This window comes from Anser brachyrhynchus (genome assembly GCF_964034855.1).
Source record: "Anser brachyrhynchus genome assembly, chromosome: 8".
Lineage (NCBI taxonomy): Eukaryota > Metazoa > Chordata > Aves > Anseriformes > Anatidae > Anser > Anser brachyrhynchus.
This window is the reverse complement of record NC_137702.1, coordinates 31284788-31311925: the sequence shown is the minus strand read 5'-3', so window position 1 is coordinate 31311925 and position 27138 is coordinate 31284788. Positions and strand designations below refer to the sequence as shown.

The 27138-nt window shown below is 38.8% G+C and overlaps 1 protein-coding gene across 6 annotated transcripts in view; it reads left to right on the top strand.

The window, feature by feature from the left end:
• The window catches only part of SLC44A3 (solute carrier family 44 member 3), a 104939-nt gene that overhangs the window by 33339 nt on the left and 44462 nt on the right, over positions 1-27138 (top strand). Inside the window, exon 1 of one of the 6 annotated variants that reach the window (XM_080602887.1) lies at positions 6631-6654. The exons of the other annotated variants lie outside the window; for them this stretch is intronic. Coding sequence (XP_080459013.1) covers positions 6646-6654 — 9 coding nt within the window. The 5' untranslated portion in view covers positions 6631-6645. Of the gene's footprint in view, positions 1-6630; positions 6655-27138 lie in introns of those variants that run through there. 6 annotated transcript variants of the gene reach the window in all.

Below are 27138 nucleotides of genomic sequence, written 5' to 3'. Positions count from 1 at the left end.
TACCTGTTTCTGGGATGGCTAGAATGGAAATAATAGAGCTTTCTTTGCAAAAAATGTGGGATGGAGAATGTTTTGGGGCCTATACATTGCACTGTAACTTCCTAAAATTGGCGTTACTTTAAATTAGCGATGCCACACCCCTGAGCGGAATAGTGCAAAACAATGACTAACACCTCTCCCTATAAAAAAAGGGGCAGTAAATCAGTCAGCCTGAAAGGTTAGAAGCCACTGGCTGTTCTTACACAAACATCCATGAAATAACATTATATCAGAGTAATCTATTGAGCAACCTATTTGTTTCACTGCACCCAAGGAAATGAGGGAGCAGCTGGGAAGAAAATCATGTCTGAGACAGCAGAGGAACATTGGATCCTCTAACACAGGGAGGCAAATATTGCTCTTAAGTTGTATGTCTTTTTTGTAAACTACTGCTCCGATGCTGGTGTGAGTTGGCTGAATAAGCTGAAAGTGGCACAGGGTCTTTTAGTTAACAAGTTTAGTTTAGATAAGATCCCTAGTAAGAAAATAAGCAAGTCATGGGGTGTGAAGACTGACCCACTGGGTCCTTTGGACTCATCTTCATTTTCATCTTAACCTCATCCAACCTTTTCTAATTTACTGCTTAAAATGTCAGGATTAAAATGCTTCACAGCCATTTGTAGAGAGCAGGAAATAGCATAGCACTATAAAAAACGTGCTGGCAATGACAATGGCAAAGTGCTGAATTGTTGAAGCAGTCACAGTTTTTTATATATGTATGTTCTCACATTCAGGTGAAATGCTGTCACAAGAGCACTTGCTTTCCAAATTCCCAGTCAGGAACCGTCCCGTTTACCAGTGTGTGCAACTACTAGCTTGTAGAAATTTAACAGCTTTTTCTCTGTAAATGATGAACACGTGCACCTATATTCAAAATTAATCCTGACAACCCCATGGGGCACTGCCCTTTCATTTTTCACATAGTTTCCGGTATCCCTGGAGAACATCAGTGTGCTCCATAGGAACTGCAACAAGTTCTACTGACAGGGGGACTAGGGTAGAAAAGGTTATTGGGGTCTCTCTTGAATGTGTTGTATAAAATACGAGAGATTCTTCCCATCGAATTTATACACAACCAAGCGCTTTCGTATAAGTTGTGTATGCATGTTATTAACCAGCGGCTTTGTGAGTAACTAAAAAAAAAACCAGACACAAAGTATGTGGACCTCAGTATTAAATTTTAAAGTATGTGGAAGTACCAGGTTTTCTAGCAGTTAGACTTACTATGATCAGTCACTATAATGATGTCAGCCTAGAAGCTGCTTTGTGAACAAGGCATTCCTATTAAGAAAGAAATTGAGCTTTTTTTTTCTTAATGCAAGCTAAGGGGAAATCAAAGGCTGTGGCAGGTATGTACCCATGCAGCTCAGTAGTTGTTACCTTGAAGAGATGAAGGCACTGGTTAACATCACTCATGTGTTCTTCTGTACCAGGTGTGTATATTTGTGGAATAGTTGATGTTGAGATGTTGTTGTTCTACATGTACTATATAAACAGGAAATAAAACATGTACTATATAAACAGGAAATAAAACAGTATTTGCTCTGAAGAACTTACTGTCTGAGCAGACAAGCTAGAGAGAGCTTGGACAGAGGGGGAAGAACAAAGTATACAGGAGAGGAAGCAAGAAGGCAGCTCATGAATGCTAAGAAGCAGGGATGAAATGCTACTCGGAAAGGAGACAAGAGAGAGAATCAGGGAGAAGGAGAAATACTGAATGCTCCACTTAAACTATACTGAAGTCTGAAAACTGAAACCAGCATCTTCTTTCATCTCATTTTCCTATGTGTTGCAGCGGGAACACTATCTCCTTTCTGCACAGTCTCATCTATTCAGCTTTTTGCAACAGAGGCATCTTATTACGTGTATGAAGCCACCACACTGAGGTCTTAGTGTTGACTGATATACTCAGGTATTATAGTAAAGGAAATAATAATGTAGAAATTATATAGTCTAGGAACAGATGAACCTATGTATACAGATAATATAGAAAAACAAATTCAGCTATCCATCAGTTATTCCCAATGAAATGTTACCATGATCTTTCAACATATTTCACACTTTAGACCTGGATGAAGCAGCATTTCAGCAGAACTGAAAAATATAACATATATTATATTTCTATATATTTCTAATATATAGAAATTATATATATATATTATATATATATTATATATATTATATATATTATATATATTATATATATTATATTATTATATATATATTATATATATATATATTTCTATATATTTCTAATATATATTTCTAGCTTGTTGAAGCTAGAAATTCATGTTGTTTTTTGGCTAAATGCTTATATGAGACTTAACCCTGATTCCACGTATAATTTAGGTTGGATATTAGGAAGAACTTCTTTACTGAAAGGGTTGTTAGGCATTGGAATAGGCTGCCCAGAGAAGTGGTTGAGGCACCATCCCTGGAGGTTTTTAAAAGACGTTTAGATGTTGAGCTTAGTGATATGGTTTAGTGGAGGACTTGTTAGTGTTAGGTCGGAGGTTGGACTCGGTGATCTTGGAGGTCTCTTCCAACCTAGATGATTCTGTGATTTCCTTGATTGTATGCAGTAATGTAAGCAAGCTAGAAGTAAGATTTTGATTTTACTTTCACTGTCAGGTAACCTTGGGGCTTGAAGCTCCAAGCAAGGAGTGTAACAAAAGTATCTTATAGCAGTATGGTTCATGTAGGATACCTTAGAAGCACAAACTCTGTGAAAGTATTTTATCCTGAGTATCGTATCTGTACTTACTAATACAGGTAAGATCTACAGCCCGTGCATCTTTGTTTCTTTGAACAGGGATCATTTGCCCGGAGTTTGAAGGTCCTCTTTACTGACATCATGCGATTTCTTCCTCTGACCAGAATATGAAGCAGGAAGCAGAACGTAGCTTTACCCTTAGGAACCCGTGACTGAGATCCTACTCTGTTTATTCCATAAAATCTTTATTACTTTAATTAAATGAAAAGGTAAAGATTTGAGAAGCTCTCACAAAGAAGCAGTCTAACCCATGTCCCTGGTTGCGTATTATTGCATAACGTATCTGTTTAAAACCCCACATCACTTAATCCCCACCAGGCTTTTCCGCCTTGTACATCTGCAGGTTTTGGATTACTTAACTTTTTAGTTCATACAGTTCAGGCCAAAAAATCTCAGAATAATTTGTGTGAGGCCAAAGCAGTGCAATACCTTATAAGGCATTTCATACCAGTTCCAACGTGTCACAGAAAGCATCTGTGCGTACAGAGAGTGCTTTCCACTACTCATCGTAGTACGTGAGTCAGGTCTGTAATGCCTAGGGAGAGGAGTTAAGAAATTGAAATGGATTTAAGGGGAATAAAAACTATCTTATGAAAAATTAATTATTTCTCTGTCACTCTGAAGATCGTTTAACTGGTATCTTGCATATTATTTCATTTGTAGCAAAAAATACCAAGCCCCATAAAATTCCAACTGGTGTTTAAACATTAACAAAACCTGCTCAGGAAAATACTTTTTCTTTTTTTTTAAAAAAAAGAGAGAAAGAAGAGTTTGCCTTAAATTGAGGTTTTCGTTTAAATAAACTGAAAACCATAAATGTTTAGATTTATAATGAAATTTGGTTTAGGCACCCAAAACTGCAATGTGACTGACCTTTAGATTTTCTGCTTTTAGTTTTCAGGAAAGCCATTGGTTAAATTTTATAGCTTATGGGTAGGTTAATTCTTCTTCCCCCTCACTTGTGCTGCTTGAGGGGTGCCTGGACAATTACATGCATGGGAATCAAATAGGTTAATTTAAAATAAAAAAGTTATAAACATCCTATGCCCTTCAGGTGCTTGTAACTCACCATTTCATTCATCCATTACTGTGGGGTCAGCTGCACAGTTCAGACCTTAATGAATACTTCCTCAAAATATGTGGAGAATTTGGGACTGGAATTTAGGTTTGGGCCCCTTTCAAATTCCCAATTCTTTGTAAAAGAGAAGAAGGAGTCATGCACCTCATGGTGAAAGGAATATTTGGGGATTGAAGTAATTCTCTGAAGTTGTTGTTAAGTCTTTTCCCTGTGATTTCTTCAATTAGTTTTAGACCAGACCTCCTCTTTGAGTTTCTTTAAGGTTTTCTGGCAAAAGCCCAATATAACAGGAGTGTGATATCATCGACGACATGCTGAGAATAATGAACAAAACACAGGGGTAGAAAAGACTCCTTCCTGCTGTTTTAAGAACCGTTCCCGGCAGAAACCTTGGGAAGCTGACATCACTCTCAGGCTGCCTTCTGAGGAGCTGAGTAACAATTGCCAACAGATTTTTGCAATAAAGAATACATGTGGCAAGTCCCAGAAGGCGGACTACAACAAGGACCAAAACTTTGACTAGTAATTGTTACCAGCTCCTTCCTACCAGCTCCTCCTGCACCGCCCACTAACAGCTAAATTTTTTTTGTGGGAGTTGAGGGCAGCAATTTCAAATATTTTTTTCTGAGGAAACTACGCCATGTACTTGATTATTTTTTTTTTTGTAAATTTTAACAAATACTGTTTCATCCATACATGTGTCCAAGCTCTTGTTTTCCCCTTGAGAGAAATCTTCCTGTGAAGGGGGCTGATGAATGCTCTTTTGGAAAAAAAATAAAAACTAGTAGGAGTGGGACTATTTATAGCTGTAGTGACTAAGCATGTAGACTACAGGAAGGAGACCGAAAGCAGTTCTCAGTGCACATCTGTAGGCCATCAGATCACACAAATCCTCGCCACAAAAAAAGAGCTGCTTTTACAATGATCACATGCTACTTCTTTTCAGAAGAGAACATTATGTTATTAGAATACTACCCTCGTAGGAAGTTTTGTCTTTCTGGCAGCACAGAGTTTAGGGACATAACAGTTTGAAAGAAGCTTTAGAACTGAAAGAATTTGTCTATATTCTTGAAGTAGAGCACAAACCAGTGTCAGAGGTTTATACCTTGCATGATGGCTCTAAAATTGATAGATGTCACAGCTCTTAACATATGTCTATTAAAGATGACCTGTTAAATATATGAATAGTCTAAATAATGGATGATTTTAGTTTCATGGCATTGGAAGAGGACATGGAATGTGAGATTCCCATTCCTTTCCATTCATCTGAATATGTTTTTTTTATAGCTTTTTAGTTTTAGTTGGATCTGCGAGGTCTTATTTTGAGTAGTCCAATGGTACAGGTTCTGTAAGATATAGATTGTTTCTTTCATTTGTGAATGGGGCCTCATAAAAAGGTGATAAGTAGGGCTGCTCACCAATTTTCTACTAAGCAGGTTTTCACTAGAAAACCGTCATTTGTTTAAACAAATATTTGGCAAAGAATATCTCTGTATTGAGTGGCTTCTGATACCATGCAGTACCTTCTTACAAAGACCTATCTGCTGCCTTTCCAATTCACTCGATTTGCTGCTACAGAGCTCCGGCTTATAGGGCTTCACGTCTGGAGACCAGCTGCTACATAATTTGTTTCAGGGTTGGAGATCGCTAGACTGCCAGGAAAGCTCTTAATGGTCTTAAGTGCCAAGCAAGAACTTTCTCCTGAAGATGTGGTTCTAAGGGTGTCCAGGTGACTAGCAGGCAAAATTTCTCAGTTTGTCACGCTTTCATGTGAGGGTGAAAGACTACAGCTAACCTTGCAGTCTAGTTTGCTCCATCTTAAAAGCAGCATACACTCCCCAGTATTTCTTTTGTGTATTGTGTTTTTCTTTGTTTCTTTTAATTTAAGTGGTAGCAATGTCCATGAAGTGGTGATGTTTAGCGCTCTCAGAGTTTGGAGGGAAAGACAAGTGTCTTTCCATTTTATTTCTTTTAAAAATTTTTTGAATTATTGATAGAGTAGATGATGTTCAAATACTATCTATAGTCAGAAAAATGTATTAGACAATTAATATTTGAGGGTAAAAAGATGTGTTTTTATTCTACTCCGTACCCATTTAAACAGTTAGATACTTAGTCTTGTGACCATACGTGGGCGGTTTTCCTGTGTCTCAACCTCAAATGAGTTGAAGATGAGAGTTCTGTTATTCTGAAAGATTAAGAGCTTTAGAGGATAAAATATAAAAGCTACTCCCTAAAGAAATGACATTCCACTTTCTTTCTCTTGACATGAGAAAAATGCAAAAAAATAAATCAAAATTTCACTCGTGAAAACTCACTGTTAAGTTCTTTTACGCTTTCATGAGTAAACATGTTGAATTCTTCAGGGTTATATCTGGTAGTTCAAAATGGATCAAAGTCAGTCTCAGAAGAAATTACCTTTTTCTAGATTAAAAAAAAAACAGTGACAAAAAAACTCCTTTTGCTCCATTCAATTTACTGTAGTGTTGTCGTCTTTATATTTTCCCTGTTTGTTTGTTTATTTTTATATTTTTTCCACGTCGGTTGTCTTAGTCGCTTGAAATTGCATTTATTTTTACCAGGACCGTGTTTCTCAGTTTTCAGTGTTTTTCTTTATTCACTCTAGTTAACATGTCATGTCAAATGTGACTGTGCTTTTCCAAACAGTTACAAATTAATCAGGGGCTTGTCTTCTATGTTCAGGTTTCTAAAACTACAGTGGGAGAAATTCAGACACCCCAGTGTCATCCTGAAAATGTACAAGGTATGTTTTCTCCAGATACCTGTATCAGACAATATTAGAAATACCCTAGACAGTAGACCCCAACAGCAGGATGATTACTGCACTAACCAAGCTGAACTATAAGTAACTGCTGTATAATGATATCACTTTCAGTCTTTTAATTATATTTTATCCTTGGACTTGCTTCACATTTTCTTTATATTTAGACAATACAAAATTTTTGTCTAAAACTGACAAAACAGAACATTTCATTTAGATGTCAATTTTACTCAAGTTCAGTGAGCAGTGATGGGGGGTTATTTAATGTATTTCCAGGATTCACGTCACTGGATTTACCAGTATTTATACACTTAAACTTCTTCAAGATGACAGCATCTTCATCTGAAATAGCAAACTGATACTCAGTGCCTGACTGCTGGCTGTATTTTGTGCTGTATCTTGTATTCACTTCACAGAATTCAAGTTCATTTAGCAGATAATATCAATCCAATTCTGTTTAAGTCTTTACTTGCCTTTCTGCCTGATCATGTTTCTCTGTTAACAGTGTGATTCTTTTTCCCTGTATTTACGCAAGGCTATTACAAGTTACTATAACATAAGAGAAAAGACTTGAATAGAGCAGGGAGTGGATTTCACAGAACTGCACAGAACTACTCTAACAGGTATAAGAAAGCACTGGGAAAATTGCTGTTTTTTCCTGCAAAATTTCTTTCTTACGCAAATTCAGTCTATTTCTAAAAATAAACAAAAAAAAACAACACCCTCTAAGAACAGTTATACTTAGTATGATGTTGTGCTGGTAGTACTTTTTAACAGATATTTATGACACCCTTCTTCAGTCAAGTAGCTTAGTGACTGTTAGACTTGGGAGCTTTAGTAGTGAGATTCTGTTTTGACTTTTTAACTCTTCATTTAAAACATAATTATAAACAGGGAGAAGAGCTAATGAAGGATTCTCGTGCCTCATGACATAGCTGCTGTTGATATGAATCCATATCCACAATGACTACAGTTGATTTCAAAAGACTTTTTCCAAGCTCTGCTTTTTTCCCATATCATCATGCGTTACATGATGAGTGACTCTGAGCAGATACGGAAATTTCAGAAATTGCCCCACTTCCAGCAGATGAGCCACACTTAGAGCATGTGCAAGTACAGGAGAGAAGCAAAAGATGCAAAAGAGCTTCAATTGCTTGGGAAATAGTTGGGTAGTCTGGAGTTATCCACAGACCGCAAGAATGTAGCTAATAATTTAATAACATGTAGAGTTTATTATCTGCAAAAGTAATTTTTCAGTTCAGGACTGAATTAATGTTTAAGACTAGCTATGCAGCTAGAAAAGTCCTACTAAAAAGATAACATTTCCTTCCCACCCCCCTTCCTTCATCAACGTTCCTGTAGCTCTCTCTCAAAAAAAGTATTAATAATTAAAGTTGAGTCACATAGTATATTACTAAAAGAGCCACCAGTCAGGTGTTATACAGTGAGATGTAGGCATGTAATTGTAGTAAAATTCCTGCATTTTTTCACAGAACAAAGCAACAGGATGGAGTTTGAATTTTAGCATGGATATAATTCTGTGTCTCAAATGGGAAGGCAGAAAAGGGCAGAAGTGAGAGAGTTTCCTTGTGACTTCTTCCTTTGAGGGGCTGAAAAGGGCCTCTACTTTATATAATCCACTTTGCAATGTGAGGGCCACAATCTTTTGCCATAAGCCCTCCAGAATCTTTGAGCAGCTCTATGAGATATATAATCTTAAAATGAAGTTTAAGTGATGTGAGCATGGATATCTATAACACAGATTTTTTTATACTAGACTGTATTCCTTTCTTTCTCGTTGCATTAAATGGTGTAGTTTTTATGATTCATATCATTATTTAGCAGTATGCAAGACTGAACGAAAGTGTACAACCCTAAGCAAAGGCATGCAGAGGTTTCATGCAGATACTGTTTCTGGCCTGTGTGCACCATTCCAAGCAAAATATAATCAGAGAACCTAATTCTCATGTGTATTCTTTGGGATAAAGAATAAAAGTTCACAGTGTAGCAGTGAACTCCGCAGCCTGTTCAACAGAGCTGACTGATAAATTGAAAAGCAATAGAACACCAAGAAAAACACAAGAAATTAACTATCTTCTACCTGCAGCAAATAAATCACATTTATATCTTTAAAGAGCTAAGTACAATTTCATTTTCATTTTTTTAATCAGTGAGTTTATACTGACTCTGTTACAAAAACATAGCAAAGTAGTGACTAATTATGTCAGCCACTGAGTAGCAACCTAAATCCCACAGGAGTAATAACACTGTTCAGAAGCACCCATTTACAGAGTACAGTCTCAGGTGCTGTGTATTTGGCAGATATGCAGGCCTCCACTGTGCTGCATTGCACTCTGCTTTTCTGCTCCTAGTAAACCAGCTAATGGGGTTGTTGAATGGATCATTAAAACTATCCCCCAAGATATCCTCTGTTGCTTAATAATAGACAAAGGGGATTCCAGTGAAAAATTTACCACACCTAAACAAGGGTTTATCTTTTCTTAATTCTTGATGACAGGCATCTGAATTTTTCAGGCTTCACCTCACATGTTTTGTCTATTTATGCCTGCCTTGACGTTTAACCAAGTTGACAGGGAGACTCCGGGGCAGTTTGAACGTTCTCCAAGAGCTATGCCAGGGAGGTGGTTGGCAGAGTTCACCACGGTGTATCACCTGCCTGGAAACCAGAGCAGCTTCTAGAATTGTATTGAGACTGTGTAGTGTAAGCAGGAGACTGAACCTGTCAGGGCCCAGGATGTGCAGCAAGACTGAGCTCTGGGGCTCGGGCTGTTTGCTAGTGTTGTGCCAGGTGTGGTTCTGTAACACCATGTTTCCTTAAGCCTCCAGCTGTTTTGTTAATCCAAGACATTAAATAAGCATAAGATTTGGTTGCTGCTTTTATTACCAGCGACAAAAGAAGAACAAATAGACTCTCTGATCATATTCTTGGAAGAGGTCCAGTATTTTTCAGGGCTGCCTTCTATACAGCCATTCAAATGGTGGAAAGCCCGAAGAAGCATTGTCTCTTTTCAGGTGCTTTCAATCCCCTGACCTGCCATCATGTTGGGGATTATCATCCCCAGGAAACTTCAGTATAAGGAAGCTGATCAACCATCTGCTGAACAGCACGTACAAAACAGGGCTCTCTGACCATAGACAAAATCTGTCTCGATACAGGAGAATGTCAGCCAGCTGCAGAGGGTTTGTGGGAGCAGCCCACTTCCCAAGATATTTCACCAGAACTTCTGTACTACACTGTACTCCAAGGCTTTTTTAAGTTCCTTTGGGCTACAGACATCTCCCTGCTGTCTCAGCATTGTTTTCAGCAGGATACTGGCTAATGATCAACAATTGAGGGTCAGAAAAAGGACAATATTTTTCCATTAGATGTTCCAAGGCTGTTTTCAGGAGTGAGGCCCATGAATCCCAGTCGTAGGCTGATATTACTAGGTACCATAACTGCTGAGTAACTGTTAGCACCATACTTGTTTTCCTATGCACAGGCTAGAAATGTACATCATCATAGGCAGCTCACATACACACACAGACATGACAAGCAGCATTATTTGGTGGATCTTACCTAGTCCCTGAAGCACACAATGAGACACCACACAAAGGGATAGCCTCTGCTCTTGTCACCTCCTGATTACAGGATAAAATATGAAAAGACCTCTTTTTCTTCCTTGGTGTGCCTCTTGTAAGTGCTAACAAGTATTCATGTTGGTTGCCAACACGAAGGATAACCTCCGCCCAACTGCACCAACAAAGGCTGAACATTTGGGTTTGCCCCTTACAAGGTGCATCCCTCTCCCAGCTCTCAGCTGGTACCCCAGTTCTGCTTTCAAGTCATTTTTCTTGTTATGTTGCCTCTTGTACCTGAAATACAAACAGCTTGTAGTACCAAGGTCGTTCTCAAGGATACGGCCAAGTTGGTTTAGTTCACCTTGCTTCACGCCACCTTTGCAATGCGCCTTAGTTTTCAGTCTCCATATATATATAAATCTGTGAACTATCAAGGTACTGCTCAAGGTTGGATTTCTGGGGTAGTTTCGAGTTCACCACCAGTAATTGTTCCTACTCAGGCCAGGGTTATCTGAATTGACTGCATAAAGAGATTTGCTCCACTGCCTTGCACCTCAAGCTTACTGTTTGGAATGCCCCAGAGGGACGGGAATCTATGTGGGTGGCTTTCATCCCTTTCTCAGTTACTGATCTCAAACATATTTGCAGTGGCTTCTGAGTTAACAGCACTCCATTCTTAGGAGGACTTCCCTATTTCCTGTAGTGTCTCCCAGCACCATGACTGGGACTTTGGTTCTCATGGGTTCACAGGCAGAACAGAAACTGCTGTTAGTTCTCTCCCTGGAATTGCTGTTATGATAACTGCAGTGTTATGCAAGGCATTGCTATCATTACTAACAGGACTGGTTTTCCTATAGTTTCTGTTGGCCTTGCTGGTAGTTATTAGTGGGTTTTAATAATTATTCATAGGCTTCGTTGTTAATGGTTGTACTTTTTGCCTCACCAGAATCTGCCATAGTTGTTTTTGCTGCTCCTTCCCCTTTACCACATCTTCTGGATCCATTTTCCCATGGCTGTATTGTTCATGTTTGCCATTACACGCAGGTAACCCAGCCCAAGCGATGTTTGTCACAGCTCCCACAGAAAAGCTCTCTGACTTTATTGCTAGTCAAACTAAAAGGAACTAAAAGTGATTCTGCCCATTGCATGAAAAAAAAGATAAATCTTTTTAGGCATCTGGGCCAATCTGAGGTCTAATATGAAGAGAACAATTCCTCGCGCCTGCCCCTGTATCCTCTTGGATAGCTCCTGGTACAGCTGAAGGAGGCCCTCCCCGAGCACTGGGGCCTTAGCCGGCTCTTGGCAGTGCCTGTGCTGCTCCTGTCTCACCAGGCCTCTGCTTTCCTGCACCCAGAGAGATCCCACATGTCCTGCCGCAGCTTCAGTGCTAGAGTTATTTAATTTTTCAGGTGCAGAAAAAACATTTTGAAATCTTAGTTCTTGACCCATGTAGGAGAGGACATCTCTGTATAAACCTCTGCTCATTAAAAACAGAGCTCCCATATATGCAATAAAGGCAAATAAGCCATAAAGTCAGGTGTCTAGTGCTAAGAAGAAGATGATAGCTGTCCGTGTGAATCAGTAACAGCAGTCTGTTATAACAGTTCCAACAATCAAAAAAGGGATTCTTCTGTTCCAAAATAGGGCTGGCTTTGTATACAAACTTTTAATTAGACAGTGATCACTTTTGAGCAAAAAAAATAAAATAAAAAAAGGATTTTTATTCAGAATAAAACTTTTGGTTTGTTTACATGATGATCAGTCTTGTATTAATATTTACAAATGCCCAAATAATTTTAATATAGAAATATCATAGAATCCATAGAATCTCAGGAAAAGTAGAAAATGCTAAGAAAAAGTTTGGTTTTGATCCTTAAGTTACGACATACAATGACACTAGAATTGCAAACATATCCAAACTATTATCTGAAATACAAAGAGGCCCCAGTAAGTTTGCAGTTATTTTAATTGGTTTCATTAATTCACTTGTCACTTGTGTCAGTGAATTAATTCACTAGTGTCAGTTTCTGTCACGTTACTTTTAAATGTGTGTAGCTGACTACATGTTCAGAGCAATGCACCAATTACACAGGCTCACATAGACCTATTGAATGTAATTGGCATTTCTTGTTCTTAACAGCTAGTTTTCAGTTTTCCCAGGATATTACTACCTCCTCCTTGCAGAGTGGTTTGGCCTTGATTTCTAATTGCATGAGTCAGATGTTCTTCCTTTTCCACAGCCTCCCACTTTCATATCAATCTTTTCCAGATTTATAAAGCAGAGAAGTATAGAACATTTGAGAACTGAGAGATGTGCTGAAAAACGCTAAATTTTAAAACTAATAATATTTTAATCTCTGAAAATGAATTAGATAGTCTCTGAATCAAAAGTGTGCAATTACCAAAATAAAACACCATATGTGTTTTGATACAGAGGGATTTTCTGTCTGTAGAATACAACTTTTAATTTAAGAAACTTTCCAGCCATTTTCTTGGCATATATATTCATTCACAGATGAGACATTTAATTATTTTTTTCTGTTCCCTGGCACACAAAATTCCAGTTTATAAAAAAATAAAAGCTAATGATTCCCCAGCATCAAATAGATACACTTGAGGATCCAGCAATGAAGCCAGCTGAACATAATTTTATTTTCCCACACTGTTAAAAGGAAAAACTTAATGACAGACAAATTATTATTGTAGAATGTGTTTTCATGAATATGAGTGCAAAGAGTCTGGTTAAAAGCTGAACAAAGCAATTTAATTTCTTCTTTGAATAGCTAAAGAGGCCAGCCCTTCAGCTTGTTATTTTCTTTTTCACTAAGTTGTCTTAACCATTGTTAGCTCAGCCACAACAGTGAGTAGGTAGACCCAGGAATGTGCTGATGCCAGGTATATTGCAAACAGAAACTAGATAAGTAATGAGGAGATAGTGCAGCAGTAGAAACTATTTTGAGAAATGAAAGTTTTGACATCCAATGATATTTTTTTCAACTTCTTAAAATGCTCTGTACAAATACAGATTTGGGAGTAGGTAGATGGACTGTTAAACTCCACTGCTGAAAAAAATGTTCTGGCTTCTCACCTTTTATACTTGTGTCTGTTCTGATGAGCCTTCATTGACTTCTACTAACACTTTTCCATCAATGTAGTGTACAACAGGATTTTTCTTGGACTGTGAGGTTTACATCAACACAATTTCTTCCTTTTTCTTGTGCTTTCTACTTCTGAATCTACTACACTGGTTGATTCTGAGAAAAAAAATAAATATCTTAATTCAGAAAATAAAAAAGCTGTAGCTAGCACTGGAGAGAGTGATACTGACTCAGGAAGCCAAGCCCCACCAATAGGCTGCTGGTGGTTATTTTTCTCAAAATAAATAAATGTGCTGGAAATGAACAAAGACAGATGTTTTGTTAAAGTCAGATGTATGGCTGAAATCTTTCCAAACTCAAAGGAACTTTGCTCTTAATGTCTGATTCTCATGAAAATAGATCTCTGTCGGAGACCTCCCCCTCCAGCAGTCTGTTCCAAGACCCTGCAAGAAGACATTAAATAATGAATTTCTAGTTCTGCCAGAGTATTTGGAAACTATCAAAACAAACAAACAAAAAATTGAAAACAAAATCTATGGAAAAAATTACAAAGTTTTTTATGCAGAAAGATCTCTCTTTCTGTTTCTTTATTTGGAAACATGTAGGAAGCAGCCTGCTAGCACTCTTGTATGTAGTCTACCTTTATGCTGGTAGGTGAAATATAAGTCCAAGACCAAGCAAGCTAAGAGCCTGATCTGTCCTAGATCTTGTAGTCCAGATGCCCACATGGCTTAAGATAGTCTTGCTACGTATCTCTCTGATAAGGCACTTCATGTGAAACCAAGTCCCGGAGAGGACCACAGAACAGTACAGCAACCTGTGTCATCTGATGCTGCTGCAAGGTGCTGCGGGATGAACAGTGGCAGACTTGAGCTGAGCAGGAATAGCTATGTATGGCCATGCTGCTAATAGGATTGTGCTTAGGGAGAAGGCACTCAAGTAGTCCCTTCCTAATGCTATCAAATTCACCCAGAGCCCATGTATGACCACAGACTCATGTTCAGAGAGACCGGATACACCTTTTAGCCCCAATATAAACTCACACTTCAGTTTAAAACACTGTATAAGCAGAGTTATCAAACAGTAGTCTGAACTTGTGGATAAATGTTTATGCCTAATAGATACCACACTCTAGGAGAAGTCAATGTAATTCCCACCAACAAACTGAATGTGCAAAATGTCTGCCTGTAATGTTGGCCAAACTGAACACACAGTATTTGCTCTCTAATTTAGTGTTCAGTGTCTTATTCTTTGCATATTGTGACCACTGAATAGTTATGCATTATATTATTTGCTAATCATGAATTTTCTTCCTGTGTTAAACTTAAAACTGCCTGCATATTTGATCAAAGCCAGATTTTAATCAAGCTTCCAAAGGTGAAAATCTTGTTTATCACGATTTTGTTTTAGTTGCACCAACTCAGACCGAATTTGCTCATGCTACAAAAGGGAATTAAAGAGTCTTCTAAACCAGAGACTTAAGACTTCTGATCAGCATCAAAACCAAAAGCATTGACATTCCCTGGGAAATATCGTGCTTCTGTTGTTTCCACCACAGGTATAAGCAATCAGAAATGCTTTGGGGAAGATAATCACTTCTCATGAAGTCATCATCATCATTTTCAAATCTTGGTACGTTCAAAGAGTTCAAAGATATGGTTAAATGCCTTTAAAACTAATGAAAGTACTCCTTCATTATAATAGTGTGCAGTATGAGACAGAAGGGTATTTAGTATTCTTTCTCTACTACCAGACTCACTAACAAGGAGTACATTGCACTTACATTTCAAGGTGTTTTGGATAAAGCAAACTGTCTGAGGAATGCTATAAAAGGAAGCTGGAGGTCTTGGTGATACTGTCTTTCATTCTCAAATGGGAAAACTGGGTCACAGAGAGATAAGTGTCTTGGCCAAAGCCACCTGCAAACCTTAGCTCTCAGTGTTAAATCTTCAGTTCTGCTGAGAGCTATGGCACTTTTGTTTATATTTATAAACATATATCTTTGTATTTTCTGTAAGGATAGTGCATATCTTTGCATGTTTGCTTTGCTGAAATGTAGTTGTGAGAACCACGATCTTTTCTTACAATGGTAAAATGACTGTAAAGACGCATCAAAGAAAGTGGCATAAAGTGATGTGCACCATCAGCAAAACTTCTGGGTCAGTGGAGAAAAGTCTTTGGCAAATGGACTGAAATCAACAAATATAGGTTGATGTTGAGATTAGATGAAGTTTCTCTCAAAACAAATATATCCTGTCCGTTTAAGAGACAGTGACTAAAGGCTATATGACATCAAAAGGTGATCTATTAAAATAGAAAAGTGTATTCTCTTATTGTCACAGCTGAACATAACCCAACTCCTAGTTGTGGTTTAATATTCCAGTAGGGCAGATTTCATTGTAGTTTCTGATAAATGTTAGAGAATTAACTTCATATTTTTATATACCTACCTGCCATTTCTAGGGTGTTTAGAGGTTGTGTACTCAATAACATACTACCATAGCTTCGACATTTCACTGTGTGTTTCTGGACACCTTTAATCATGGAAATGTTTAACCAGCAAAACAAATAAGATCTGGAAGATCACCTCAGTGTGCAGATTCTTATTGTTACAGTAAGATCCATTTCTGAGGTAAACAAACTTTAAACCCTTCCTTCTAATTTCCCAAAGACGACAGTCTTAGTCATGTCAATATTCATTCACAAACCTGTGTGAATAGATTTTAAGATCCAAAATTTCAGCTTACTGTGCTTTATCAACTTTAATGGGAATTTTGGGTTCACAAGGAATGCAGAATTAACACATGGTAAGCTTTCAGGAAAGTCTTGTTACCAGTAGGCCTTAAACTCTAAAATTTGTCTGTAATGCAGGTTGGTTGTACTGTCTTTTCTGTGTAAGAAGTTATATTTAGGTGATAGGACGTTTGAACATCAACATTCAGAAATACCACACTCCGTCATGTATGTGGCAGTATGTGTATTGCTATATACATATGCATATATGCATGTCACATATATACTTATGTATAAATATACATGTACATACATAGGTGGCACCACACGGAAAAAAAATGCTTGGTTTATGTTATACTTCTCCTTTCTAAAGTCGGAGTACTGCTCAGTGCTAAGGAATGTCGCAGTTCTATTCATAGCAATTTCTGACACAGCATTTAGCATGACCATACAGAGACATAGAGACATAACAAGCAAAATTACTGGAAAATAGTTGTATTCTTATTAAGCACCAATAAAGCTAATAGAAAGCACAACTGCCACAGACATTATGCAACATGAAGTAGTATGACCTTCTGTTTGTAGAGGATGTGGTCTGAAAGAATAGCAAATAGTCTGCAACAGTCAGAGCAGGTTTTTTTTAAGGGTTAGTATTACTCAGCAAGTTTCTTATACATGAGTCAACCCTTTTTCAGTTCTCTGGGGATTTAGATGTTCAGTTTTAGCTGGCTGCAGGGTGTATATCATTCATGTTCCTTTTTTAAACCGAAGAAAGAGTTTTCAGAAAAACAAGGAAAACAATAATAACAAGACAATAGTGTGAACTATTTCACTTCTGAAGTTTATAATAATTTAGAAACCAGAAATGTGATTCCTTCCATGGTGGAGCTGGTAGTAAAGGTTCTTTTCTGCCAAGAACCTGGAGAAGGAGAGAATGGTAAATTGTTCATCAGCTTTGCTGCAAAGAAAAACATAGCGTCAGGCTACAGTCTGTTGCCTTGGACAATGACACACCGAAGCCAGTGTTTGACCCCTCAGAAATGTTGTTGTGTCTTGACACAGATGACTTACAAGAGCAAGTGATTTCTTTCCTTCTCCTTCGTTTTTATTATTTTACCAGGGCATGCAGCCAAGGTCTGGGCATTTTGTCATTTCATAACCTCTCAGCTGTGCCGCTGCTATTTTCTCACCACACCCAGGTCCCCATCTGTGCCTGTCCCAGCCCAGCTCATTACCATCCGCTGGGCCTGGCCTAGCAGCGCTCCCCTGAGACCTGAGCCTCCGCAGATGCCCGTACGTCAGACGCGCTGCCAGAGGCTATCTTCTCTGAAGCTGTGCCAGGGACTCACTGTTTTCTTGGCCCATCCTGGTGGCCCTCCTCAGCCCCAAGCCCATACCTCTGTGCCTGTCCCACATCTGAAGCGGTGCCATGAGCTGCACCTCCTCATTATGCTCTAGGCTCATTCTCATGGTCCTCCCTTGCCCCAGGTGTCCCTCCTTCATGCCTGCCTTGCCCCTGGAACCCTGCCCTGATAGCTGCCTTCTCACCACACCTGCTTCCCATCATCCTCCCAGCCCCAAAGCCTTACTGCTCCGTGTCTGCTCAGCCTCCAGAACAGTGCTGGGGCCACAGCTCCTCATTGCTGCCCTGCCTGTCCTGCCACCTCTCTCAGCCCAGGCCTGGAACCTCTGTGCTGCAGCCCTGCTGACACCTGCCTCACCCCAGTCCTCCAGACTCTGTGTCTCCTGTCAGTTTGGCCCTTGCTGGATAAATACAACTTCTCAGAAGCCAACATCGCTTTCACCCAGTTCCTCAATCCTCACTTCCCATAGTGTGTTCAGAGAACAATGTTCTGCTAATAGCAAAGCAGATAATGACTGTGATCATTCTTAGTGTATGACTGCAAAGGGGATCCATCTGATGGTTATTATTCCATCTTTTCCATCGCACCACCTCCTCCCTCTGAGACATCTTCATTGTTGGATTAAATTAGCTAAGGCAATAAATCAATTTTAAGACATTGAAGGCTCTATGCATATCATAATAATATAAATATTTTGTATTTACTGCTCATCATCGTTCATTAAGTTGTTACTTCTGACAGCATGATTTTTCCAGAGGGAATAAACACTCGCGTTAAACTGAACAAGGCTGGACTTGGTATGTGTAAATGAAGGAGAGTTAATGACATCTCATGTTTTCAGTTTTCTGGTTTTACTTTGTTTTGTTTTAGTTTTAAGCCACAAACACTGAAGATAGTTGGGGAAAGCTATTTCCTAAAGAATATACATTGGGGATGGTTGTTAAGTAAATATTTTTATTGTGCTTAAAAACCTGGAAGATACTGCATAGCTTCTTACTGCATTATTTACAGTCTTACAGCTCAATTCACTTAAGACATTCTTACACTATTTCCTAAATCACTCAACAAATAACTAGCAGAGGGAGATAGATGATTACTGACAATTTTGGGAATGAAACAGTATCATAACAGTAAATAGAAGAACAGGAAAAATAGATGTTACTAGGGTAATTATAGAGACCATGAATAATCTGAAGGGGAATGACAGAACAATATTTTAGCTATAAAAGAGATACCCTGGGAAAGTGCTGAAAGCCTGATCCCCCTTGCCTCAGTCAAAAGTGGTCCTGGCTGAACTTTAGACAAAAGTGCTGGGTTTCTGGTGAAGAAGTAAGGGACCATTTCACCAGTTAAATTTTTTGCTTCTGAGATTCCCATGGCATAATTGATACCAGACATGGAGCATATTACATATTTCTTTGAGACAGCAGGGTTTCCTCCCGCCTGCTCATTTAGGCATCATCTTAAAGCCTCAGAGCAGATCAAGTAACAGGGCAAATTCATTTTATACAGTTTGTGAAGCATACATTCAGTTAGAGTCCAAGGTCACCAGACTTTGGACCAGACCCTACGCTTTTAAAGCACTGTGGCCTGGGGCAGATGGAGTGTAAGTAATCTGCTTCAGACAAGAGAGGCAAAATGAAGTCCTGGAACATATTCTGGAGTCCCTTCTCTGTCTCTGAAGGTCTCCTGCAGCAGAGAGTACAACCATCTGTGTATTGTGCTCCATCATCACATGGATGAGCAGAGAATTTAGCCTAGAATGGTATTTGCAGCCTTTTCTAATAGGGTCTAATCAGGTTGCATAGAGGAAAAGCCATTATGGATTCCACAATTATTTGGTATTTCCAGGGGGAGATAAATCAGTAACATTCTTATTGTCTTATTGTAAGCACAATGTTATTGCTTTACAGTACTACAGTTTAGCTGTTCTAAGCACATTAATGAAAAATACAAAGGATATAAATGTTTTGGGATTTGGGGGCTAGCGGCGGCTGTGAGCAGCCTGTGTTTGCTAGGAAGCACTCACACAACTGCCAGCTGCGTGCATAACAGTGCATGTGTGAGGGGGACAGGGGAACAGTCCTTCTGCAGTCATTTTGCAGATGACCTCCTGATGGCTTGCAGACCTGCTGTGTCCCTGAATCACAGGCTGATTTCTGCCAGCCCAGATTTCAACCTGAAGTACAGGCATACACACAAAGTTTATTTTTACTAGATTTTACTGAGGATATTTTTCCACTCCACATTTTATTAAAGCCATTTTCAGTCAATTGTAACTCTTTTAAAGATTCCAGCCTGGCAGTTCCAGAACCATTTTATGTCTATCCAACAGGCTGTAACAACAGGGCTAGCACACATTAGTCCACCTGATGAGCGTAGCCTCATCTGACAGGGCTCTGAATAGGGGTGAGTCAGCCTCTATTACCAATTATTCTGTTATCCACATCTCATGTTTTCTCTTTCCCAAATTTGGTGTAATGGGATAAAAGCAATAACACAAAATACAAAAAGATTGTATTAGAAACAAAGAAAGCCATTGAAGAATGGATGGCATTGGTAAATAACAGTGTACCTAAGTCAAAGTTCCCAAATCAATATACACAATCCCCAGAATATTTGTGACATTCTGACAAAGGTGTTTCCATCCCTGTAGAAGTCTGGGCATGAGACATGACAGCTACAGAATCAATGTTTTGAAACATTAGGAAGGACAGCAAGTATTAACAATCAGTGTATCTTCCTCCACATCAGTTGTTTTGTTTTCTATATTCCACCAAATTTGCTTTATCAGTCAGTATTAAAAAGCTCCTTCACTGATCCCTAGAGGGAAGGAAGTGAGATTTACATGTAACGATTTCCAAATGATAAAAATTCACAACAAACGTGTATGAGCAATAATAGAATTTCCTATTCAGTTACCTGGAAGTATTACGGATACTTCCAGAAATCTGAAGTGTTCTAGAGTGCCAAAGTACCACCTTCGTGTGTCATGGAAAAGCCTAAAGAGCAAGCTGCAACAGGAAAGGTATGACTAGTGGCTTGATTTACAAACATATTAACAGGAGAGCTTTAAAAATATGGTACAAGGGAATGAAGACTCCTTGTCCACACAGGTAGCTTAAGGATGTTTGGAAAATAAGTATCTTCATGCTTCTAATTTTAAACAAAAGCTTCAGGGCACTCTGCAGTAATAAGACACAAACCATGGAGTACAGCTTGTTAATATGCATTAAAAACTTGCAGCTACTTTCCACAGATCTGACCAGATGCCATTTAACAGGCTACATCAATGACACACATTGTTATCAATGGCTAAAGCCCTGTTTACCTTGGACTCCATCTCTTGGTTCATAACCCTCTTTAAGTCTGATAAATAATACAGACCACACATGCTATAATTCTTTGGATTATAGCTGTTGTCATTTCAGATCATCACATACACATACAATATATACTTATCTGGGACTATGTTGTAGTGAGAATGGAAGTTGCACTGTTCTGTGGAAAGCTGGCATGTGAAACTTTTTTTTTTTTGAGTGATTTTCAAAAAAAATACATTCAAGGAAATCAGGCTCTCACTGTGACTCCCACAGATGTGAATGTTGAAACCTCTTTGCAGATAGCTGATTCCTCTGGGGAATATGTCACAGTTGAATGTTTTTGTTCAGATTACATCATCTCGAATAAATATATTTAGTTTTGATGCCTCTTTTCCTGGTACAAAATCAAATATTTTGTTGTTGTTGTTGTTGGTGGTGGTTTTTTGTTTGTTTGTTTTTGTTGTTTTTGTTTTGTTTTTAATATATCATCTGGGAGTAAGAAAACTGATGTACACTGGCCACTATTTTTAGAATTTCAACCATCTTGTTACATGAATAATATCAATGTTGTAACTTAAATCTGATATGCATATTTTTCTCCTTTTACTGTTTGTTGTATTTACATTCATCCATAACAGACCATACTCAGGTTAATAGAACAAACAAAATCATTTGTGGCAAAGATAGCTTACTTCTTGTACGTAGATAGATATGAGAGTGCTTTACAAGAGCAGGAAAGCACCACAGCTTGCAGTTTACCAAGGAGCAGGGCTGAGGCAAGCAGATGTAGATACTTGTTTGACAGCAGTTAGTGAGGTAAGGAAGAACTGAGGAACTCTCTAAAGGTCACATCTCTGCGTATAACCCCAAGCCTATGCATTTTTTTGCTGCAAGAATGAGCAAGCGACTACAAACAAATAATCATATGGGAGCATACTGTGAGTTCAACTTGGTGCTATGTCCTGGTGTGCTTCAAATACTCTGCTTTCAGCAGTAGTAGCAAGACCACTACCTGGCCTACAGACTTCAATGGTTTCAGAGTAAAGCCAGAAACAGTGCAGGATTGCCCCTTGCCTCTAACTCTCTTACCATAGTTACATGCACAGAATAGAATCAAATTTTAAATCCCTGTTTGCTGTGGCATGTTACTTTCTGCGCCAAGTGTTGACGGACAATGGGATTACTTTTAGCTGCATAACTGACTTATGTAAATACAGAAATTTGATACAAAGTTCATAGGTCAGCAGGGTGAAGAGTGGCAACTCGTATGAATAAGCCTTTGCATGATTAGCCCATAGATGTTAGTTTTGTCTGATCCCCCTTACTGGTAGACAGGAAGGATCATGGGAATTCCCAGACACATGCACATCCTTTGTGTTTTATAAGCTTCACTAAACAGTTAGCATTATCAGTAACATTATGTTGTGCAAACATGTTACGTGAACAGGAAACTGTATTATACTGTCATTGCTCAGACCATTTCAAATTTTAGTCACTAGAAAGATGGTCAACATCCTCTTTTCAAAAAATATCTTTCCATTATTAAACATGCAGTGATTGCTGCAAAATGTTGTTTCCTGAAATAGCTGCTCAAAGAAGATATTTTTACCTCACATCAAGTGTGTTTGTATCACACATTACCTAATAGTTTACTCCACTGTAATGAGAGTTACTAAAAAAAAAAAAAAAAAGCTCTTGTAGGAACAGCTCTTAAAGTGATAACTATTTTACTGCATGAAAATGAACAAAGTACAGTAGCTATCCTATAACTTTCCTGATGATGTAATGGATTAGGGATACTGTTATTCTGTTGTTGAATCACAACAGCTTGTAACACTCCTAGGTTTAACTGCACATGATGAAAATAAATCAATACTGCAACAATATCTAGACATTCATGTACATTTTTCTTCATATAGGTCTCTAAGTCTACTACAGCAGTAATACTGTATCTCATTTTAGCTAACACTACAGAAGCATTTTACAAAATAATATTGCTGACAAGCTGCATCAGGATTCTGTAATAAGCATTATGACCATGGCAAATTAGTTGTTATTACAGAAGCAGTGTTATTACTTGAAAGGAAGTCTCACATGTCTCTCTTATGCATTTCTTAAACCTAATCTTAGAAATGGAACATAATGAACTTCAGTGACGATACTACAAAATAAGTAAATATTGGTTTTACTGCTATCATAGAAAAATGGTTCCTTCTTTCACCTTAAACAATCAATGGAAACATTGCTGCAAAGTGCTTAAAAATTAGATGAAACTATATATTGATACCTTAAGTAGCAAGAGGGAAATGGATGAAGCCCTGAAGAGTATGGCTGACCGATGACATGGAGCTGCCAGGCTCCTGTTTTTAGCATCCAGCTGCTCTAACTAGCTGAACTTCGTGAATATATGCCTGATAGGATGTTACAAGACAGAGTCTGACATACACCATTTAATGATATTTTATAGGTACTTTTGATAATGGGGAAAATTAAAATGTCATGGAGAAGACTTTAGGTTTCAGGGTTCTCTTTTCTGAAACAGTAGCATATAATCACTTATTAATACAGTTGTAATTATTTCTCTAGCTATACTACATTTAATTGGGATTCGCAGAACTGGGCCATAGTTCCCAGCAAATATTTCTGCTATTGGACTCATCCTGAAAGCAGCTGCGCCTATAAGGATGACTACATAACTTCTGTGAGTTAGAGCCTGTCATCTGAGAGAGTTTCTCATCAGTGGCCCGGTGCTGATTCAGTATAACTTTAGTGAAGATGAATAAACTTTATACATAATTCATGCCATCAACGTTCTGTAGAACTATCGCTAACTGCTAGTCATGGCTGCCTTCTGCTCACTGTTGATTTTCTTTTCATGAGTAATTAAGGTGAAACTTTAATTGAGCAGGTAATTTATGAGAAGTCCTGACTATTAAAATGTGTCTCTATAAAACCATGAAGGTAAAATAGAGATAGTATAAGGAATAAGTCAGATAAAAAACAGACATCTTGTTGGCCATTATCTGACTTCCTACAACTACTTGCATATAGGTTTTTTAAATTTGATGTTCAAACATCCATGTTTATAAAGTAGTTTGTCAGTTCTTTGGAAGGCGAATATATTGCCAGTGAGCAAATAGTTACCTTTCCTCCCGCTGTTAACACGCTGAGCAAAGCAGGATGTTCAGCATTCTCTTTTCATGCAACAAAGATGCCATGTCTTTGAGTCTTTTAAAGTGCATTGTGGTGGAATTTTGATTCTCATTCATTTTTATAAAATTATACAGAAGCATGTCATTACACATGAAGAGCTTTATGCTGGAATTCCTCACTACCGTAATGATTATTCCTATGTATAGTAATGGCAGTAAGAGACCAGACATATGCAGAGAATACAATGAAGTCTACAAAGTGGCCCAGTAACTGGAATAGATTTTCTGCTGGCTGCCTGTGTTGTGGTTGCGAGCATTAGGCTGGGTAAGTTTGAAAGGACTGGATGATCTAATGTCTTCCCAGTATAAAAGCTGTTATTTGTAAAAAGAAAAAACATATGCTGCTGTCTATGCCTCTCTACACTGTAAAAAGTTTAGTTTTAAAAAGACAACTATAAAAATACAGATAGAATTGTACGTGCTTTTAAAACTGTACAACAAATATCTAGACATACTAAAGCCATGACATTACTCTTAATTAGTCACTAAAGGAACCAGTGGGAAGCAGTTCCAGAAAGTCCAAAATTAAAATCAACAACAAAATTGCACTTAGGCCACTTAGCTGATACTGTAAACAAAGTGATGTGCTGTGTATGCGTTTGCCATCTGGAATTCATAATCCTTCCTCTGCTGAAGGCAAAGACCAGGGCTGGCAAAGCTGCCCAAGAGTGACATCCTGTGGGGAAATCCGCCACAGCAGCAGCTCCTTGCCTTGCGCAGGAGCAGCGCTTCTGAAAGGGACTAACGAAAAGCCGACAGACCAAGTCGTCTGTCGGGATTCAATGGGATTACTTTTCACTGGCAAACGTTCAATAGCTGAATCCACCTCGTTAAAATAAATTGAGCTTACAAGGACTGACCTATCAATGAAGGATGTTGTGCTGGCACAAAAGACTTCCCTCTAGTCCTCATAATGAATACGTTACTTGATAAAAACCACGCTGCCGTGGGCTCCACCCAATTAATGAAAAGCTCTCATGCTTTGCACTCAGAGCTAGACCTGACTGTATCGGTCACAGAAAGCTCTACAGGCTCCACATGGACTGACTGATGCCTTTTGCTAGCTAACTGCCTGTTTGGCTTGGTTTTATCCCAGATATTCCCTGTTTCCTTTGCTGCTCTCTAGGGTGCCTTGTGTCCTTCCTTCCATTTACATAATTTATAGAACAAACCAGTATTCTCCAGCCTTACAAAAACAGATCTTTACTGCTCTTTAATGATTTCAATTTCTCTGAAACTCAGCCAGTTCTGTTCCCTGGCTTTTGCTGTGTGTTGCGAAGAGCAATATACGTACTTCTTCGGTCTGTGTATGGATGCACACGGATGTACTGGCATGTCGACTCTTTGGGATGGAGAGGGACAGCAGCAGTCCCAAATAGCAGATATACTTCCAAATCAAGCTCATTCCTTTTATGGCACCCATGCTATTTACCGCTCAGACCATTTAGTAAGTACACTGTAATTGTGACATTCCACAAAGGTACAACTCTAGTGCCGTTTCTTGTCTGGGCTTGTGTATAAAGACCATGCAATCCTGAAACACTGATCCTCTTGCTCAGTTCTAAGACCTTGAAATGACTCAGCTCTGGAGCTTATTATCAGCTTCAGCTCAGCAAGCACACTCAAAACTTTGCTAGGGTTAGATTGTACTCTAGCTTGGGTATTGACAAGGCCGAAAGGGCTCTTTGCGAAGATCTCTGCTTGCTCATGTGGAAACTGGAACAAACTAACTTTGTGATGTTATACTCCTTTCTTGAATGATTCACATGACTGGTAAATCACAGGAGGGGGTCTTCAGTAGTAGCAAGCTGAAGCTAATGTAGCTGGGCTATAAGAGATGTACACTCTGTTCTTCTAAATTCCTGTGTAATTGACACAATAAATAGAGCCTCTGGATGCACTGGAAACACCCATGAGAAGGTGGGATTGATGTTCATTGGAAGCTGGGAATAACGGAGGACTTGGCTTATTGGCTTATTGACTGACTATTAGCTTGTTAAATTAGAGTGACTTTTAAGGCTAAGATGTGAAACATCTCAAAAAAAAACATTAAATGACTAGAAAAAATATTATTTCATCTTTTGTGCATTTTCCTTCACGATCACCTGGATAATGTAGAGTAGTTTGTTTCCCAGCTGGAAGCATATTCTTTTATAGCTTTATCAGGTGGGACTTTGCAGCTGAGCAAACAGAAAAGCTAACATGGAGCATCATAAAGACATTAATTCAAATCGTCAAAAGGATTGGATTCCCTAGATACGTGGGACAGACCTCTGCCAGCTGATCCAGTGGAGGAGCTGACAGCACTAGCAGGCTGATCAGAGCCTTGGGAGGGCGATCTGACTTGTTAGGCAGGCCGGAGTGCAACAGGACACTTCCAAGGGAGCTTTGTGGATGGTTGCTGAGAGCAGAGGAAAGGTGATACTCTGGCTGTGAAAGGGAGTGGTGTTAGCAGACCCAGATTCTTTTACTCATTCCCCACAGTCTTAATCTTTTATGCACATTCAGGACCTGTGCTATTGCTTGCTTAATCCCCACATAGTTTTCATGCTTCTCAGACCTATCCTTTTCTTCCCTGGCCAGTGGTACTCTTCCCTAAACCAGTGCTGACCTGTCTTTGCTCTCTGCGTCCTTCTTTGTCCCATCTTCACCTCACTTTTCCAGCTGTCTCCCTTCTGGCTTTCAGACTCATTCACATCCATTCCTACTCCTTTCTCCAATCCTGCATGCTGTCCCTCTGATGGCCCTCTGTCCAGCTCCTCTCTCTGGCTGTCATTCCCCTGCCATCACTGTCTCCCATTTTGCTCTAAGACTTATTTCTAGTGTGTTTGCTGAGCCACTCCTGGCTGTCAGTCAGTCACAGCTACTGCGGCTCAACAGAGGCATAACGACTCACTGCGTAGGGCTATATGTTAGGTGCTTTAATGAGCCCTCCTGATACTGACCTTTTGAATCTTCTGATCACTTGCAGAGAGCTCCTAGGCCCTGCTTTCCTTTTTCACCAAGGTATTCCTTATCAACTGCAAGAAGCTGTTTGCCAAAAACAATCACTGCTTTTGTTTTTCTTTACATTCATCTCAGCATTTTTCTTTGACTACTGTACCTGGACACCATCAAGACAGTCACTGAGACATAAAAAAGTGTGAGTATGTGG